The 18,738-nt window shown below is 39.6% G+C and overlaps 1 protein-coding gene across 4 annotated transcripts in view; it reads right to left on the bottom strand.

The window, feature by feature from the left end:
• Positions 1-12,084, bottom strand: part of TOPBP1 (DNA topoisomerase II binding protein 1) — a 68,364-nt gene extending 56,280 nt beyond the window's left edge. For 2 of the 4 annotated variants that reach the window (XM_044252336.1, XM_044252339.1), the window contains exons 1-8: positions 11,974-12,084; positions 11,267-11,357; positions 9,162-9,296; positions 6,743-6,886; positions 5,516-5,697; positions 4,254-4,450; positions 2,497-2,676; positions 1,640-1,809 (exon numbers count right to left, since the gene is read on the bottom strand). In XM_044252336.1, the coding sequence (XP_044108271.1) occupies positions 1,640-1,809; positions 2,497-2,676; positions 4,254-4,450; positions 5,516-5,697; positions 6,743-6,886; positions 9,162-9,296; positions 11,267-11,350 (1,092 nt within the window). In that variant the 5' untranslated portion in view covers positions 11,351-11,357; positions 11,974-12,084. Of the gene's footprint in view, positions 1-1,639; positions 1,810-2,496; positions 2,677-4,253; positions 4,451-5,515; positions 5,698-6,742; positions 6,887-8,510; positions 8,676-9,161; positions 9,297-11,266; positions 11,358-11,973 lie in introns of those variants that run through there. The other 2 variants (XM_044252337.1, XM_044252338.1) reach the window with 2 other exon arrangements.
• Positions 12,085-18,738: the final 6,654 nt, after the last annotated feature.

The following is an 18,738-nucleotide window of genomic DNA, read 5'->3' as shown; positions in this document are numbered from 1 at the left end:
ACATGATCTCCCTGATATGAGGAATTTGAAAGGCAGGGTGGGGGGTTTAGGGGGAAGAGAAGGAAAAAATGAAACAGGATGGGATTAGGAGGGAGGCAAACCATAAGGGACTCTTTTTTTTTTAAAGATTTTATTTATTTGACAGAGATCACAAGCAGGCAGAGAGGCAGGCAGAGAGAGAGGGAAGCAGGCTCCCTGCTGAGCAGAGAGCCCAACACGGGTCACCCAGGTGCCCCCCATAAGGGACTCTTAATCTCACAAAACAAACTGAGGGTTGCTGGGGGGAGGGTGATATGGAGAGGGTGGTTGGGTTATGGACATTGGCAAGGGTATGTAATATGGCGAGTGCTGTGAAATGGGTAAGCCTAATGATTCACGACCTGTAACCCCTGGGGGCAAATACATTATATGTTAATAAAAATAATAATAATAAAAAAGAAATAAAGAGGAGTTTATCTGAATTCAGAAAACTTGGGTGTAAATTTTGGTTCAGAGGCCAATAATTAACTATATGCCCATGATAAGTTACTTAGGCTCTTTAAACCAGTGTTCTCACCTGTAAATTGAGATATCCTTTACATAGTCAATTACACAAGAAAATTTAAGTCAAGCTGACAGTACTTTGAGGATTATATGCAATAATTTATTTCTAAGTATCACTATGTATATATTTAAACCAATTTAATAAATATAAAGCTTTTAAATGTCTTTAAAAAAATTTTCTTAAGAATGGCAGATCTATTCCTAACTCTATTTATATCCCAAACTAAATAACCTCTGTTATTAGAAGATACTGTAACAAAAATCAGGAATCATAAACTTCCTGTAAGAATCACTGAAAGTTAAGGGTGTCTAGGAGGCCCTGTTGGTTAGGCGTCTAACCTTGGTTTCAGCTCAGGTCATGATCTCAGGATACTGAGATCAAGCTGCATTGCTGGACTCCATGCTCAGTGCAGAGTCTGCTTGAGATCTGCCCCTTCCTCTTGTGGTGTCCTCTCTAAAATAAATAAATCTTAAAAAAACAATAACTAAAAATCATATCCATAATTATCAGAGTCTAGGATAAAAGATTATATAAGACACTTTCTGTTCTGACAATAAATTGATGTTTTATCAATTAATGTACAGCCTATTCACTCTACAAGTAGAAATCTATTAAAATTCAGCTCTAGGAGATCTACAGCATATGATGTTTCCATCAAGGCACTTATAAGATAGTTTATTTAAACACTAAAAAATTAAGTAGCCCAAGAGACATAAAACAAAGTAGTGGGTCTAGTGGTTAGGAATATAGGATTTGGAGTACATGGATGTCTACTTAATATCTGCGTGAATCTGAACAAGAACTGAACAAGCCTCAGTTTCAGGGTAATATCCATTTTAGAGTTATTTGTGGGAGTTAAAGGAGATTACATACAACATATTAACAATATATATTAATTGATTAGCACAGCCTAGGATATTAATAACACTTAATAAATGACAGTTATGGACAGATGTTGCCCAGAGCTTACATCTGCTTGGCTAGAGTCAAGAGTTTACATGGATAAGGAATAAGCCCAACTCTGAGGGGTCTTCAAAGTCAGGTTAGAAGTACTGATGTACATTATCACTGAGGTATTACATAATAAAGACATACCCGACAACCATCTAATAAATCTTCAGGTGCTTGAAATGCACTGACATCCAGATTTTCCAGATTTTCAAGTGTAGGCTCCACTTTGCTATTAAGAACTGAATTACATATCGATTCATTTATATAACTTGCATTGATGTTGGAAATATGGCTGACATCTGAAAGAGTACGACCTACGTATCAAACAAAGATGTAGAAATTTATGGAGATAAAATAGTGATTACCTATTTTCCTATAGGTTAATTTTTCTTATACACAAAGGGCTGTGAATAATTTCCAAAGTAAGCATCAAATGTTTTTACTTTAATCTTGGTGGCCAAGCATGACAAGGGAAAATGAAACTAAGGCTCATATCTTATTTCAAATAAAAACATACTTAATACATTTAATAGAGGCTTGCTTCCATATACAATCTGAAGTTGTTTGCTGTAGGGTCCAGGAAAGGAAAAAGTATAACGTATGCTAAATTCTAACATGGCATGTACAAAATAGAAATGGTTTTTTAATTTTATATGAATATAGATGGTCTATAATGGTAACAAACTAATAAAAATGTATTACATTTGTCCACCAGTCAGGTTTAGAAAAATTCTTTTTTAAGTCTTCGTAGTAATCTCAGCTTCTTTAATCATCTTTTGCATTAAACTAAGGTATGAAAGAAAATATACATCCATTATAAAAAGAAATACATAGAATTCTGGACTAGTTTTCAGACAATTTAGCTATTACATAATTATGCCTGGAAGCATAGCAAGAAAGGATGGAATTCCCTACTATATCTCACTGATCCTATTTACAAATCAATTCTTACAAAAGTGGTGTTAAAAATGACTGTTTACTTTAATCCCACTGAAACTTACTATCAACTGTGTTGATCTGGCCAGTAGGAGTTGAAGTATCAGGCACAGTCTTTGTTTCTGGTCTTGGCTCTGTTTTGTATATGGATTCATCCTGACAAAAACCTTTGTCAACACTGTCAAAAAACCACTGCGTGGTCACACAGTGTACATTCCATCTCTTGGCACATTCGTACTTTTGACCTATCACATCATTAAGAAATAGTGAGAAATGTAAACCATTAAAATCTATCTTTGTAGAAATATTAAAGCATGATAGGTTATGGGAAAAAACTCACCAAAACAAAATTAAAGTTACCAGTAATTATTCTTATATAAACAATATGCTATATACATATGCAAGGGGGTTTGTCTCTTAAAATTGCATAATTTATATGGGGTGACTGAAATACTAGACTTGATTTGAGTATAGTCTCCACTGCTTAATTTCTTTAAACCAGTTTCTTAATCTGTAACATGGGAATAACTCACAGAATTATGTGGCTTCAGTAAGACTGAATAAAACAACTGTGAAGATTGTAAATGTCCACAATATAAAAATACCAGCTTTGAATAGTCTACTCTAATGTCAACAGGATTTGACTTGAAGTCCAAACAGACAGGCATATTGTAAGAAATATATCTTTTTATTGCCTTAAAACAACTTTTAACAATGTATTTTGAAACAGTGCCATAGAGAAACTGAGGTCAATATGTACTAAACAATAACACAAAAAGGATTTTTTTTGGACATTCTTGAGAGCAAAGAGATGAACTGCCTTCAGGTTCAGAAATCAATAGCAGTTACCAACTCTACTCACAATTATAATATCATAGTTGGCCATACACAAAGTTCTGATTTAAGGACAATTACCAATTAATTTTAGCAGGGTTTTTTTTTCCTATTTTGCTATCTAGGTAGCTTAATAAAACACAGACATAAATAAATAACAAAAACATTAACAAAATTCTTCTTTCATCAATTTGTATATATTTAAAGGGTATTTGTAAAGAAAAAAAAAAATCTTCCAAAATAGATAAAAACATTTCAGGACACCTAAACACAATTTTAAGGAATTCTTCTTATTGGTAGTATATTTTTCTTCTTTTAACTGCCTTGTGCTCTGCAAGGTGCATCTTCAAGTTACAACTTCTAGTTCATCCAGTAAATCAGATTCATTCAATTAAAAAGTAAGCCAAGTCTTTAAAATTTATCATTAGAGGGGCACCTGGGTGGCTCAGAGGGTTAGGCCTCTGCCTTCAGCTCGGGTCACGGTCACAGGGTCCTGGGATTGAGCCCCACATTGGGCTCTCTGCTCGGTGGGGAGCCTGCTTCCCCCTCTCTCTGCCTGCCTCTCTGCCTACTTGTGATCTCTCTCTCTGTCAAATAAATAAATAAAATGTTAAAAATAAATAAATAAAATAATAAAATTTATTATTAGAAAGAAATGTAATTTAGCTACATACTAGCCTTTTTGTTGTTTATCCAAATTTCTTATTTTGTAATTATTTGGTAACTATGTAGCAAACTTTGAAAAAAAAATCAAACAATAAAAACCTCTGGAAATTGAAAAAAATATTTTTTCAATGACCTGGATAAACCTGGATAGTCATGTAACTTTTCTACAGATTTGTGAACCAAACTATTTTTCTAAGATTTTAGGGGGAAAAAATATGAGATTTTTAACACATCAGAAGCAAAAGCTATTCTGTAAAGATCTTAAAATGTTAAATACTAGAGAAAATTTTGCATTTTTTCCATTTGGGAAACATAGTTTTACCTTTTGGTTCTTGCACAATGAGGTGTGTGCATTCATTCATTTTCAGTTGTCCCATGTATTGACCTCCATGCTTAATTGTGAGTTGCTGAACTGCCTTTCTGTCTAAGCTACACAAGCCAGTCACACAGATAATGCAACCAAGAAAAATGGGACACTTGAAGTCTTCCATGTTTACATCAGTATACCTAGCTATTTTTCTGGAAAAAATAAGTAACAAGGAAAAAATTAACATATTAATATACCAAATGGTTTAAAATTTATCATAAGAATAATGACAAACAACAGAAATCACTAATATTTTCCTCATTTTTTAGAAAAGGGGTACTGAATCTCAAAATTACACTATCTGCTTATCTAAAAAGTAGTATTTTAGATAGAGCTTCTTAAATAAAACTGTTTTAAGGGAAAATGTTATTTCATTAACTCTTCTGAGTTCATGCTGGCAAAGTCGTATATTTCCCAAAATTTTACATGTGAATTTACTTAAAAACTCCAAGGACCTTGGTTGCCTACTAGAAAGATGGATTTTTATCCTTCCATCATACGATATAAATAATAAGCAATAATTTTTAGCAGGATACTAACAAAAGTGTCATTCTTTTTCCATTTAAGACAGATATGTTAAGAATAAAGGTACCAGGGTGGAGACAGATTTAGAATGTGCTGGATGGTGTTGAAAAAAGACTAGGAAAAACACCCATTTCTAAGGTCCACAGGGGCAGGCAGGGATGCTATCCTGCTTTGCTTAGTATGTATGTCTAAAGCCTAGCTCAGGCCAGGTACATAAAACGAACTTGATAAACATTTACTGAATGACCACATCCTAATAGCTGACATATGTTTATATTCAACTTTACATAGACACCTTTGTGAGGGAATAGGACTGTCAAAAATGGCTAATTTACTCTCCATCTTAGCACAGTAGTAGAAGGATAATGCAACTTAAGAATAGTTGCCACAGTGATCTTCTCAACTATTTTATAGGCATTTACTGCTGAAAGCAATTTTTATTGTCAAAGCATTTCTTACCTTGTAACTAGTATTAAATCAAAAGCTTATTCTACTTATCAACTTATACCTTGATGAGACCTTGCAGATTATGCTTATTTTCAGTAAAGAGTAATAAACCCATTTTTTTGGTCCCTGAATAACAAATCCCAACAGGACAACATAAAACCTCCCCTGTAATAACCCACAATATGCCAAAATGATTGAATGTATCATTTTTTCAAATCTAGAAAACACATAAATGTCTTTCTTACTTCTCTTGTGACTTTTCCCAAAGTGTTTTAATCCAAGAAGGAAGCAAAATAGGTTTCTTTAGGTTTGCAGCAACTAAATATTTTTTGCTGCCAACTTCTCCTGCAATAAGGTGAGTTACTGATATATTAAGGTCTCTGTATACACGTCCACCCATCATTTGTACATATTTATGAACTTCTTCCTGTAAACCCAAAAGAAAATACATTAATACCAAAGCAAACAATACCTCTTCCATTTTTTTATACAAAAACTCAAGTATCTTTTGTTGTTAGCTTGAAGGCACAAATGTTTCTCACCACTATAAAGTTAAATAATCAAATTACTTTTTGGATAAAGATAAATATGAATTATACATAAATTTTAAAATAATTACTTTCATATAGTTGTTCAACTCCATGAGTTTATTAACCTATGTTGCTTCTATAATATACTGTGCATATATATTTAAAAATATTAATTATACACATTATATATAAAAATACGTATTTTCTCTTTTAGCACTGTCAAAGCATTTCTTTCCTCGTAGCAAATGGGTTTTTTTTTGTTTTTTTTTTAAAGATTTTATTTATTTATTTGAGAGAGGGAGAGAGAGCATGAGAAGGGAGAAGCAGACTCCCCAAGGAGCTGGGAGCCTGATGTGGGACTCGATCCCAGAACTCCAGGATCATGACCTGAGCTGAAGGCAGCGGCTTAACCAACTGAGCCACCCAGGCATCCCTCCTCGTAGCAAATGTTAAACCCACAGCCCATTCTACCTCCCAGCGTTTTTTAAAATAATTTTTTAAAATATTTTATCTATTAGAGAGCGAGTGAGCAAGAGAGAGAACGTGAGCACAAGTTGGGGGAAAGGGAGAAGAAAACTCCCTACTGAGCTCAGAGCCCAACGACCCCAAGACGTGGAGATCATGACCTGAGCCAAAGTGAGAAGCTTAACCAACTGAGCCACCCAGGCACTCCATCAACATTTTTTTAAAGAAGATCAACCATCTATTATGGAAAAATGTGACTCACACTCAGGGGGAAAAGGAGAGTTTTCTTTCAAGTAGTTCTCAATAAAACAGATTCCACTATTTCTATTTCATTAAAATAAAAAAGCTATACATTGGTGTATACAGACCTTAAGTCATGAACACCCGAGTACAAGGTCTTTCAAAGTGTCTCCTATGCAGTGAAAGATTAAGTGTGGAGATAAATATATTGATCATGATATTCCTCTCAGTACCTACCCTTTTATCTTTTTCCAGGCTTGTACAAGACACAGTTACATCAGACATAACCATATTATAAACTGGATGTTCAGCTCTTGGGACACATCGCTGGTGGTGCATACAAAATATGACTACTTGAGGGCCAACAATTCTGCAGCCAAGCTACAAAAAAAAGGAGAAAGCTTAGTATGTAGGAAAAGACCTCCAGCTTATAAAATTACATTTTGTAATTCTTAGCAATTCCTTCTTTTTTTTTTTTTTTTAAAGATTTTGTTTATTTATTTGACAGAGAGATCACAAGTAGGCAGAGAGGCAGGCAGGGTGGGGAGGGGGGGACGTAGGCCCCTTGCTGAGCAGAGAGGCTGATGCGGGGCTCAATCCCAGGACCCTGGGATCATGACCTGAGCTGAAGGCAGAGGCTTAACCCACTGAGCCACCCAGGCCCCCCGCTTTTTTCTTTTAAAGATTTTATTTATTTATTTGACAGAGAAAGAGAGGGAGAGAGAGAGAGCAAAAGAAGGGGAGCAGCAGGCAGAGGGGGAAGGAGAAACGGCTCCCTGCTAAGCAGAGGGCCCAACATGGGGCTCGATCTCAGGACCCTGGGATCATGATCCCAAAGGTAGATGCTTAACTGACTGAGCCAGCCAGGCGCCTCAATATTTAGCAATTCTTTACAGAAGTTGAAGACCACTGCTAAATTGTTATAAGACAAAATAAGGACCATTATATAATTTCTCAGACACACTACACATTAAATACACAGGCAATTAATAGAGGCTATCAAAAGAAATAAGCTTTAAGAGCCACATTCGATCACAACTGCCACCGAATCTTATTTATTTATTTATTTAAAAAAGATTTTATTTATTTATTTGTTTGTCAGAGAGGAAGAGAGACACACAAGCAGGCAGAGAGGCAGGCAGAGGCTGAGAGAGAAGCAGGATCCCTGCTGAGCAAGGAGCCCGATGCGGGACTCGATCCCAGGACCCTGGGATCATGACCTGAGCTGAAGGCAGCGGCTTAACCCACTGAGCCACCCAGGCATCCCACCACCAAATTTTAATATCACAAACAAACAGTCTTAATGATAGGTTATAGGAATAACAGACTTATGCTATAATAATTGGGAAAATCCATATAGTTTTTAAATGAAGTATCCTGCCAACCAAGCAGTTCAAATATTTAAGAGCCTAATTAACCCTCTTCTAAAATACCTATTCTGTCACACAAACACACAAAAATCCTAGGCAGTTTCTACATTTGTGTTTTAAATACTTTGTCTTTAACTCAATGTCTTTCCAAGTAAGTATTTCTCAAAGATATTATGAGGCTATTAAAAATGACCTTTTAACTCTGAAAAACAATCTGAGGGTTTTGAAGGGGCGGGGGGTGGGAGGTTGGGGGAACCAGGTGGTGGGTATTGGAGAGGGCACGGATTGCATGGAGCACTGGGTGTGGTGCAAAAACAATGAATACTGTTATGCTGAAAATCAATAAAAAATTTTTTTTTAAAAAATGGCCTTTTATTTTCACTGATAACTGAGTTAGGAAAAGTTGACAGTCTTGCTCAATATCAGCACATTCAAGTCAGATCTAAAAAGCATATGGTTGCCAAAGTCACCAGGGCATGACTGATTTAAAGATGCACACGGTAAACAATTATTGTTACCTTTTTGTTCAGTCATAGGAAAATTTGTTTTTAATGCTATTGATTCTATCTGACAAGGTGTGTTATTTCCAAAAGGAGGGTAGACCAACAATGCTTTTGGCAAAGGTGGGCACAGACCTTCCATAAATTGTGCAGATACTGCATCTACCTACTCTTCTATGTTTTCTTCTCCTTCAAACAAGAATCACTTCTTTGTAATCTGGATGGAATTACAGCCAGTTTACTTTTATTTCAATGCTTCTCTCTTGTCCAGACACCAAAAAAGTAATGAGTCAGTAGACTCTGGAATCAACAAAAAGAAATAAGATGGCTCATTGGTATATCAGCAATATTCATCCCCAAAATGCTTCCTTTAGGCATATAATGTTTCAGACCCTCTCTACAAGGTATAGGTATGAAAACTGTGTGTGAAAGAGCACATAGGAAAGACAGTAAATAACCAAGCATTATGTTGAGGTCCCTTCCCAAATTTTTATGGAAAATCTTGCAATCAAACTGAATTTAAGTATGGCAGAACTCCGTCAATAAAGTGTTTTATTGACTTAAGCTAAGAGAAGTTATATATCCTGAAATATAAAAATTACATATAACAAAAGCCTATCATAACACAATTAGCCTTTAAAAATATAATTCTGGTCTCCCAAACCAAAAGATTCTTCTATATTCATAATCTGTATAATACCTCATGGTCAGTAAAGAACTTATGTCCACTGAAGCAAAAACAACAAAAATCAGACTACAGAAGGAACACACGAAAAGTTAGCAAACCTTTTTGAGGTGATCAAAGACAATGCCACTAAAAGGGTCACAGATATAAAGTGACCTGTCATTTTCCTTTATCTCCAATGCCTCTTCTTCTGTAATGATCTGAAGGTATTCTTCTGATTGGAACTCTTTTATTGACTGAAAGAAAGAAAAAAAATGAAAAAGTGCACCTGAAATTTTTCACCCGTATTTAAGTCCTATGAACTCTATCTTCAAAAATCCATCTCTAATCCAATCTTTTCTCCCACTGAAAGCTACCATCATCTCTCACCTAGACCTCTGTCGAAGTCTACAAAGTGGTTCCTTTTCCTTTCCTTGCCCTAAATCTATTCTCCATACAGCAATTAGTAATCTCTTTAATGATACAAATCAGGTCACAAGTCTGGCCCTGCCTATCTCCCCACTCTAACCTTCTACTTCTTTTCTCCCCTGCTTACCATTCTCTAGTCACTTCTTCTTTCTTGCTAGGTCTGGAACAAGCCAAGCATAAACTCATTAGAGGTTCTGCTCTTGTTCTTACTCCATGAAATATTTTCCCAGTCTTCACCTGACTTGATCCCTCACTTCAATCAGATTGCTCAAATGAAAAAGTTGAAGTCCTTACCATGGCTCTTAAGGCTCTTTACATGACCTCTTTACTCTTACTCTCTAAAGCACCCGTTAGTGTTCTTCCCCCAGCCCTTGTTCACTACACTGCAGCCACACTGTATGTTGGGTAGACACTCCAAGTACTTTCTCAGGGACCTGTGTATGGCTGTTCTCTCTGCCTGAAAGCTTCTTCCCCAGACATTGACATGTCTAACCATCCCACCTCCTTCAAGTGTACTTATCTTCTCCATAAAGCCTTCACCAATCACACTCTACTTAAGATTGTAACCTTCCCTTCTCACACAACAAGCATCCTTTAGAACACCTTGAACTGTTTTGCTCTTTTCTCTTCACATAGCACAGAGCCCCATGTAACATATTATACAGTTTACTCATTTATTCTGATTTATGTCTAGGTCCTCCTGCTAAAACAGAACGTAAGCTTTGAGAAAGTACAGGTCTTTCCCTGCTGTGCTCACCAATGTATCCTAAGTACTACAACAGTGCTTAACAGGTCATGACACTCAGTAATTATTTGCTAGAATGAACTTTAAAAAAAAAAACCTGCTACAACAGTGCTTCTTTTTTTTTTTTAAATTTTAAAGATTATTTATTTATTTATTTGACAGAGAGAAATCACAAGTAGGCAGAGAGGCAGGCAGAGAGAAAGAGAGAGAGAGGAGGAAGCAGGCTCCCTCCTGAGCAGAGAGCCCAATGCGGGACTCGATCCCAGGACCCTGAGATCATGACCTGAGCCGAAGGCAGCGGCTTAACCCACTGAGCCACCCAGGCGCCCTACAACAGTGCTTCTTAAACTCTAATATATATAGGAATTACACCGAGGATCTTGTTAAAATGTAGAATCTAATTGGTCAGTCTGAGTTGGGCCCAAGGTTCTACACTTCCAACTCTACTGATGCTGCTGGGGTCCGTAAGTAGCAAGGCTTTACAATACCCCCCACATCTTTCCAGACTACACTGTATACTGTGAAACATACTTTTAACTACAAAAAAATGAAGTGTAACCAGTATATAACAGATTCAAATTTCTTCAGCATACAAAGCTCTACTCTAGTTAGTAGACATAGAAAGCAATGTAATTTCCAAGAACAGCAAATTTGCGAACTTCAATATAAATGTCATATTGGGGTGCCTGGCTGGCTCCATCAGTTAGGTGTCTGCCTTCGGTCATGATCTCAGGGTCCTGGGATCAAGCCCCACATCAGGCTCTCTGCTCAGCTGGGAGCCCGCTTCTCCCCCTGCTTGTGATCTCTCACCTCTCTCTCTACCCAATAAAATCCTAAAAAAAAGTAATAGACTTCATGCTTCCCAAAATAATTATAATGATATATTTACATCAATCCAAAAATATGTAATGACACATCTATATTAATGTACATTACAATAAAACTAGTAAGAAAATAAATTACTAAGACATAAAGAGTCCAAAAAATCAAAAACACTAAAAACGAAAAAAATGAATTCACAGCATCAAACAAGGCATTTTCAACTATTCTTACCTCAAGTGCTTTAAAAAAACATTCGGAATTATCTGAAGACTTTAAAAACTTCACAAGAAACGGTTCTTTGTCATTTCTGGACATTTTTGAACTGTCAAAATAAAGGAACTATTAACAAGGACAAAACACATCATGTATAAAGTTAAAAGTTAAAAGCGTCTACTCTTCTGTGCAGACAACAATGCCCAAGGACAAGGCCTTGTCCATGGATTCGTTCATTAGCTTCTAAGAAACGCTGGAATGCGGGCAAAGTCAGGGAAAAAGATGACACCACCAATCCTGGCAAACCAGAGAACAAAATTAATGTCCCTAAATTGAATACATTCGGGCCCTTTGTTATGGGGCTCTAAGACCCCCCTAGGCCAATGGACATTCAATTGCACTTAGCTCAAGGATCCACGAACGAAACTGTCCAAGGCCCCTGACGTTTGTTCACCTCGCAGTAAACGGACTTTAATGGAAAAGTGGAAGCCGGTTAGCAAGGCCATGCCCCCAGAAGCCGAATGCTCTTGCTTGCCAGCTGCCACAAGGAGGCCCGGCTCTCGGTCCAACCGCAGCCACGTCCTGTCCGGCGTCAAAGTCCCACCCGCCGGTTCCAGGGCCGGTTACACGGGCGGGAAACAAGGGCCCCGAAGGCCAGGGAAGGAGTCGCGACCCCCCAGTTGGGGTGGGGAAGGAGCTGGGTCCTCTCTCCGTGCCTCACTCACCTCGGTGGAGCCTGGGGGGGGCCTTCGGGAGGCGAGTGGAGGGGCACGCGGCCTGCTGGGCGGTGGCTGGGGTCGGGCGCCAGCCCGGCGCACACCCGCCGCAGCCGGCGGCGCCCCCGACCCGAAGCAAACTCCGAACCCGGAAATTGCCGAGGCGACGAACCGACTTTCGCGCCAAGCGCGCGGACGCGCCCGCCTCTTCCTGCGGAAGTGACGCAGTCCGCAGCTGAGGGAGGAGGGGCGAGATGTCAAAGGTGGGGGTGGGGCACTGTCGCCAGCAGGTTTAGGGGTTGCCCAGGTTTAGGGCTTTGAAGGGGCTGCTTGAGCCCCGCTGGGAGTAGGCCAAGTGCTCACGGCGCAGGGGATGGGGCCGCAGGCTAGGAGTACCTTAGACGCGGTCCTAACACATCGAAAAATGAAACCCCAGGGAAAATTAGGTTTCCTCAATCAGTATTTTACACCTGCCATTCGCCAGGTAGTACGTGAGAAACCTGTATTACCACCTCTCTATGAGGCAAATCGTAGTATCTCCGTTTTACAGATGTGAAAATGGAGGCTTCAATAAGTTAAATGATGTGAGGTCACGCTTTAAGGGGTAGAATTAGAACTGTATCCAAGTCTTTGACTCCACAGACAGGGTCCATTTACCTCTAATACAACCGGAATGTGAGCACCACCTAGCACAATCCAGATCTCTGAAGGGAAGGAAGATGTCAGGATGGCTTGAATCACACAGCTAATGCAAAAGGATCTTTTTCAGATCTTCAGTAGTCTCTGCCCCTCTTCAAAGGGCATCTCCTTTTCTTTCTCTGAAACTCCCTGAGTGTGGGAGAGATTCTGGGGCAGAACCTGATGTTCAAATGGCAAAGGTCATGGCTTGTTGAGAACCAGTGACAAACTGCTTAGCTGGTTTCTTATTTCATTCCTCTCTCTTGAGACTGAGAAACTCATGACTTTGGGTTGAGCAATATGAGAGCTTAATGGCATGTATACCGATTGCTTTTTCTTTTCAGTGCCTACAAATGGGTCTACATGTGTAAATACACCCGTGGCAGGTGAGTCAGCATCAGTAATACTGGGGCTCAAAGGTAAAGGCCATCGTTGGGGAGAGGGTGAGAAAAATCTTAAAAATGAAGCAAAGTGACTAGAGTTGTAAAAAATAAAATAAAAACAAGGAGGATGAGCTACCATCACTACGGCTTAGTGTTAAGGAGCAGATGTGTCACAAAGCTGTTGTGATAAAGACTGTGGGGCTCTTCACAGACAACAAAGGACTCCTGCTTGCACTATTCCCATTTACTGTCCTCAGCAGTCCTCCAGGCTGTGGGCATCATTATCCTGTGTGGATGGGGAAAGTGAGGCCCAGGGCCATCAGCCAGGGAGTGGCTGCCCCTGGGCTTGAGAAGAGTTGGTGTGACTGGAAGCCCCTTGCCCTTCCTGACACACCACCCTACTCCTTGCCACGTGCTGCCTGCCCTTCTCTGCCCCAGGAGGCAGGAGCCCATTCCTGGCCCTTCTGGGCCAAGTGGAGGCTTCAGGATAGGAGGAGAGTCCCCGCTGCTCTAATGAAGAAGAGGGGGAAAATGAGCTCGATCTTTTAGCTTTCAGCCATCTGAATGTAATAGCGGAGGTGTCCACCTTGTCTTTAGAATAGATGAGGTGACGGGTTCTCCTGTTTGTGTAGTCTACATAGGCAGGGAGGGTCTGGATATGTCCCTGAAATACGTAATCTTGGAAAAACAGAGCAGTATTTCTCAATCCAGTGTAGTGCCTGGACTGGCTGCATCAGCATCACCTGAGAACTTGTGAGAAATACAAATTCTTGGGCCTAACCTCAGACCTGCTGAGTCAGGAACTCTGCATGTGGGTCCAGGCATTCTATTTTAATAAACCTGCCAGCTGATTTTGATGCCCATAAAAGTTTGCCTGAAAAGAATCTCTGAGGAAAAAATGAAAGTGGTGATATGGGTTGTGGTCCATGAAAGTTTTGGTGAAAATGGGGAATAGCTGTGATTTTTCCACAGGCTGCTGCCTCAGAAGATGAGGTTCAGAATTAACTTTCCCTTCCCTTCTCTGGTATTCAGGGTCTTCTTGCTTCTTGGGCACTTCTGTCATCTACAGTCAGACACTCCAAACCCTACTTGGTGTAGGATTAAAGGGAACTTGATATTTAACTGTCTGTAGAATGAAAAAAAACACAAGAAACAAATATGACAAAATAGTTACCTTTAAAATATGAATGGAGGGAATATGAGTATTTCTTGTTATAATTTGCTACATAAATAAGATTTCTGAAAATTAATAAATAAACTAAAAGTATGTACTTTTTTGAGGGATAGGGTTTTATATTTAAGATTCTAGTACAGTAAATGGATAAAGATAGGGATTATAGGGGCGCCTGGGTGGCTCAGTGGGTTGGGCCTCTGCCTTTGGCTCGGGTCATGATCCCAGGGTCTTGGGATCGAGCCTCGCATCAGGCTCTCTGCTCAGCGGGGAGCCTGCTTCCTCCTCTCTCTCTCTGCCTGTCTCTCTGCCTACTTGTGATCTCTGTCAAATAAATAAATGAATAAATCTTAAAGAAAAAAAAGAGATAGCGATTATATCTTAAAAAATGAGATTAGTAAATGATCTTGATTGCTGCAGAAACCATCTTTGCAGTGGCAAAACATTTGTTTAAATTGTTGTATTCGGGGGCACCTGGATGTCATTAAGTGTCTGCCTTCAGCTAGGGTCATGATCTCAGGTTCCTGGGATCGAGTCCCACAATGGGTTCCTTGCATTGCAGAAAGCCCACTTCTCCCTCTCCCACTACCCCAGCTTTTTTCCCTCTCTCAATGTGTCTCTCTCTGTCAAATAAATAAATAAAACCTTTTAAAAAAATAAATTGTTGTATTCGGTAACTTAGAAAGTAAAGCATAAGCATATTGAGTCTACTGAGGTGCATAGGAAAGAAAATAAAATGAAATGGTAGTGACACATGTTGCTACTGGCCGCATTTAATTAGGTACTGTAAGAAAGAGACAAACTCAGAGAAGAATTGTTTGTTTGTATGTGAAAAATAAAAGGGAATTAAGAAAATCCAAAAATGTAGGGCTCTGCAAGGTTAGAAAGGCTGCCTACATCCGGGCCATAAAAATAAGAGATAAACCTGAGAGAGGTTTTGCACAACAAATGTCAAAACAAATGTCAACCTATCCATATGGGAAGGATCTAGCTATCCATCCAAGCTGGATAGGCACCATCAACCGAGAGAGAGAGAGATGTGTGACCAAGACAGCAGTCAGGCTTGAAAGTTGGTCTAGGGGAGAACTGTGTGTGTGGCTACTACTGTAGGGGGAAGGCTCTACCATGACTTCCTGGCAATTTTGCATGTAAGCATATAGGAAAGGGTTTGGAATTGCGGCATATTTGGTGGTGCCACATCCAAACACCTTGTGATCCTGCTGGAACATGAGAGGATGGGAGGCCTCTTTGGAACTGCTAGCTCATAGGTACCTCTCACTTGTCCTTCTGTTTCCCTTAGCAAGGTGATGGATAGTTTCTCATAGCCTCCCAGATTCTGATGACAAATGGGGCTTTCTGCACCACCCCTCAGAACAGAACCACTTGACTGATGTCTACATTTGGCTCCATGGTGATGGGTTTCCCCACAACTCAGGTTGTGGTCCTCAGCTGTTTTCTTTCAGTGTCATCCCTTTTGGTGTGTGGGACAAGGAGCTGGGGAGCTGGCGCCTTTGGCTTATTCTCTTTTACTATCTGTGGAAGTAAAAAATGCTCTAAAAGTGTCTCGTGTATCTTCACCAGGCTAATCAGTCAGGACTTCCCCTTGCCCTGTGTTCAAGGTTGATGACTAATACATGGGACTGACTGGAAGCAAATAGATACAAAGGATACTAAGGTTTTCAGATAGCTGCTTTGTGAAGGCAGCCAGAAACCTGGAATCAAACTTTGACAGTCTTCAAGCTTGCACAATAGGAAATGGGTGAAAACTCATACAGCCCCTGAGGAGCACAAACTCCTCAATGTCCAATCCAGATGTAGCTAGAGAAGATAATGGAGAAAGAAGACCCTCCCAGAGAGAGATGCCAGAGAGGGCAATGAATCAAAAATCTACTTTCAGAGAGCAGAATCTGAATCTAATCAGGCAGAGGAACCACCTAATACTGCCTAGTAGAAGTTCAAAGTTGATCCTGACTAGCAACAGCTATGGGTCTCTCTCTACTCCTCCCCTTTCTAAAAGGGAGTTTTATTTTAGTTATTCTGTTCCTGTCCCACCATTGTGTATTAGGTATGTGATTGGGCAGGGCTAAGGAGGGGGAAGCAACTTGTCTTTTTAGTCCATATGTCACTGGGCCATAAAGTCGATTCTGGGAGAGGCTGTAGCAGACCTTTAGTGATTCAGACATATCCCTTCAATGTGTAAGTACATTGGCAAACTTCCAACTGCCAGCATCTGTGTTTTTTTGCATAAAGGCATTCTCTGATGCCAGGAGTCTGCTTTACCACCTACACAGTAGGTTAGAGGGTGAGATTATGACCCATGACTGACAGGTGTACACAGACTCTTCTTTGCAAACTTCTCAATTGGGATACTCTACTCTGGTTCCCAGAGGTAAACCAAATCTAGCTTTGGATGCTTTCTTTTCCCTTTCTCATCCTCTTACCTGTGTTTCTTTACTTACCAAATAAAACACTTGAAAAGTCTTATTTAAGAGCCTGTTTCTGTGGGAACTCAAACTGAGATAAAAGACGCAAGATGTGTATTTCCCTTTCATGGTGTGTGTCGTTGTTGGGATGCTGTCCAGCAAGGGATTGCAGTTCTCATCTACTCTAGGTGAAGTCATGTGACTGAGTTATAGCCAAAAGAATATAGGTAGAAGTGGTCCATGAAAACCTCTTGTACTATCTTCCATGCTTCCTTACTCTGGATGTCAACACACAGGGCAAGCTTGGAAGCCACATCTTGCAAATGGCAGAGACTCTCTCAGTCTTGATCTCTGAATGACTGACCAGAGCTGGGCAGGTGAACTCTTCACCACTGTCTCTCTAACAAATCACCACCACTGCTGCCAGTTGGGCTTTCTTCTATTATGTTAAGTCACTGAGATTTGGAGCTTCAACTTCTATGGCAACTGGTACCAACCTAATCAATCTAAACTTGGCAAGGTTTTCACAAATGTGTGGTCACTTCAAAAATTGTCTTTATTACCTCAAAGGCCCTTGGAAAGAAGAGAGAGTAAAATTGCTCCAGAGACAAACACTAGAGACCACATGGGGAAGATCATGGACTATGGAAGTGGGCTGCCTGGTTTGAATCCTGGCTCTGACAGGTACTATTGCCTGACCTTGGACAAGTTGCTTAATCTCTCTGTGCTTCACTTTCTTCCTCTATGAAATAGGGATAATAATAGCATCTACTCATAGGGTTACTATAAATTAATGTTTGAAGAGCACTTATTTCAGTGCCTGGTACACAGTTAATGATAAATTTACAAATTCCCGGGTGCCTGGGTGGCTCAGTGGGTTAAGCCTCTGCCTTCAGCTCAGGTCATGATCTCAAGGTCTTGGCATCGACCCCCCATTTGGGCTCTCTGCTCAGTGGGGAGCCTGCTTCCTCCCACCCCCGCCACCTGCCTCTCTGCCTACTTGTGATTTCTCTCTCTATGTGTCAAATAAATAAGATCTTTTTAAAAATTTACAAATTCCTAATTTTCCAAAGGCCATCATGAAGTCTTTATATTGTTTCCCACAATATAATTTCCTACCTTCTGTTCTGCTATTGTGAGAGGTTGTGCCAAAGCAACGGAGATGGCTTTAGCACTTTGGATGTTCTTCCTTTGCAATATGACTTTGTTCCTGTACATAGGACATTTTCACAGTTTGCTCCACTCAGAGGTCAGATGGCACCTCTGCCCTACTGGATTCAGGATGTGTTAGCTTTAGGTAGATCATTAACCTTAGGAGAAATGTTCATCTCTTGACCCTACTTGGTTTTTGTCCGAAGGCCTACGGACAAGATTGCTTAATCCATTTTTGAGACAATCATTTATGTGCATTTATTCATCTATTTGATACTTTTCTTGGGCCCTATATAACACCAGGCATTATTTTCTTTCTTTTTTAAAGGATTTTACTTATTTGAGAGAGTGTGTATAAGCAGAGGAGGAGCAGAGGGACAAGCAGACTCCCCACTGAATGAGGAGCCTGAAACAGGGCTTGATCCCAGGACCCTGAGATAATGAACTGAAATGAGGTCAGATGCTTTACTGACTGAGCCATCTGGATGCCCTACCAGACACTATTTTCCAACGTTAGGATTAGTATGTTGAACAACAAAAATGTGATGCCTACTTTTATAGACCCTACTTCCTTTCAAAGTTATGAATGAAGGAAGGAAGAGCTGAAACAGTTATAAATGAGCACCATAACCCATGGAACTAATTAATCCAGTAGTAATATACTAGAATCTTAAAAAATAGATGTTAGAAACTAGTAGCTAACATAATCCTCACTTGTGTCTCTTTCATGAAGAAGTAATTTATGTACGAATTGTGCTCTTGTGGAGTACATCTAGAAGATGTGAATAAAGCACCATAAAACATTTATTTAAGGACATTAGAGACTTAGAGGTGCCAAATTAATAGAAAAGGGAGAGGATAAGAGACATAACCTTAAAACCAAACATATAGGGATATTAAAATGAGGGTAAAATTGAAGACCAATTTCTCTTATAAAAAAAAAGATGAGATAGAAGCAAAATATCCT

Source organism: Neovison vison, chromosome 6, assembly GCF_020171115.1.
Source record: "Neovison vison isolate M4711 chromosome 6, ASM_NN_V1, whole genome shotgun sequence".
In the NCBI taxonomy this organism is placed as follows: Eukaryota; Metazoa; Chordata; class Mammalia; order Carnivora; family Mustelidae; genus Neogale; species Neogale vison.
This window is presented reverse-complemented; position numbering and strand designations above follow the sequence as displayed.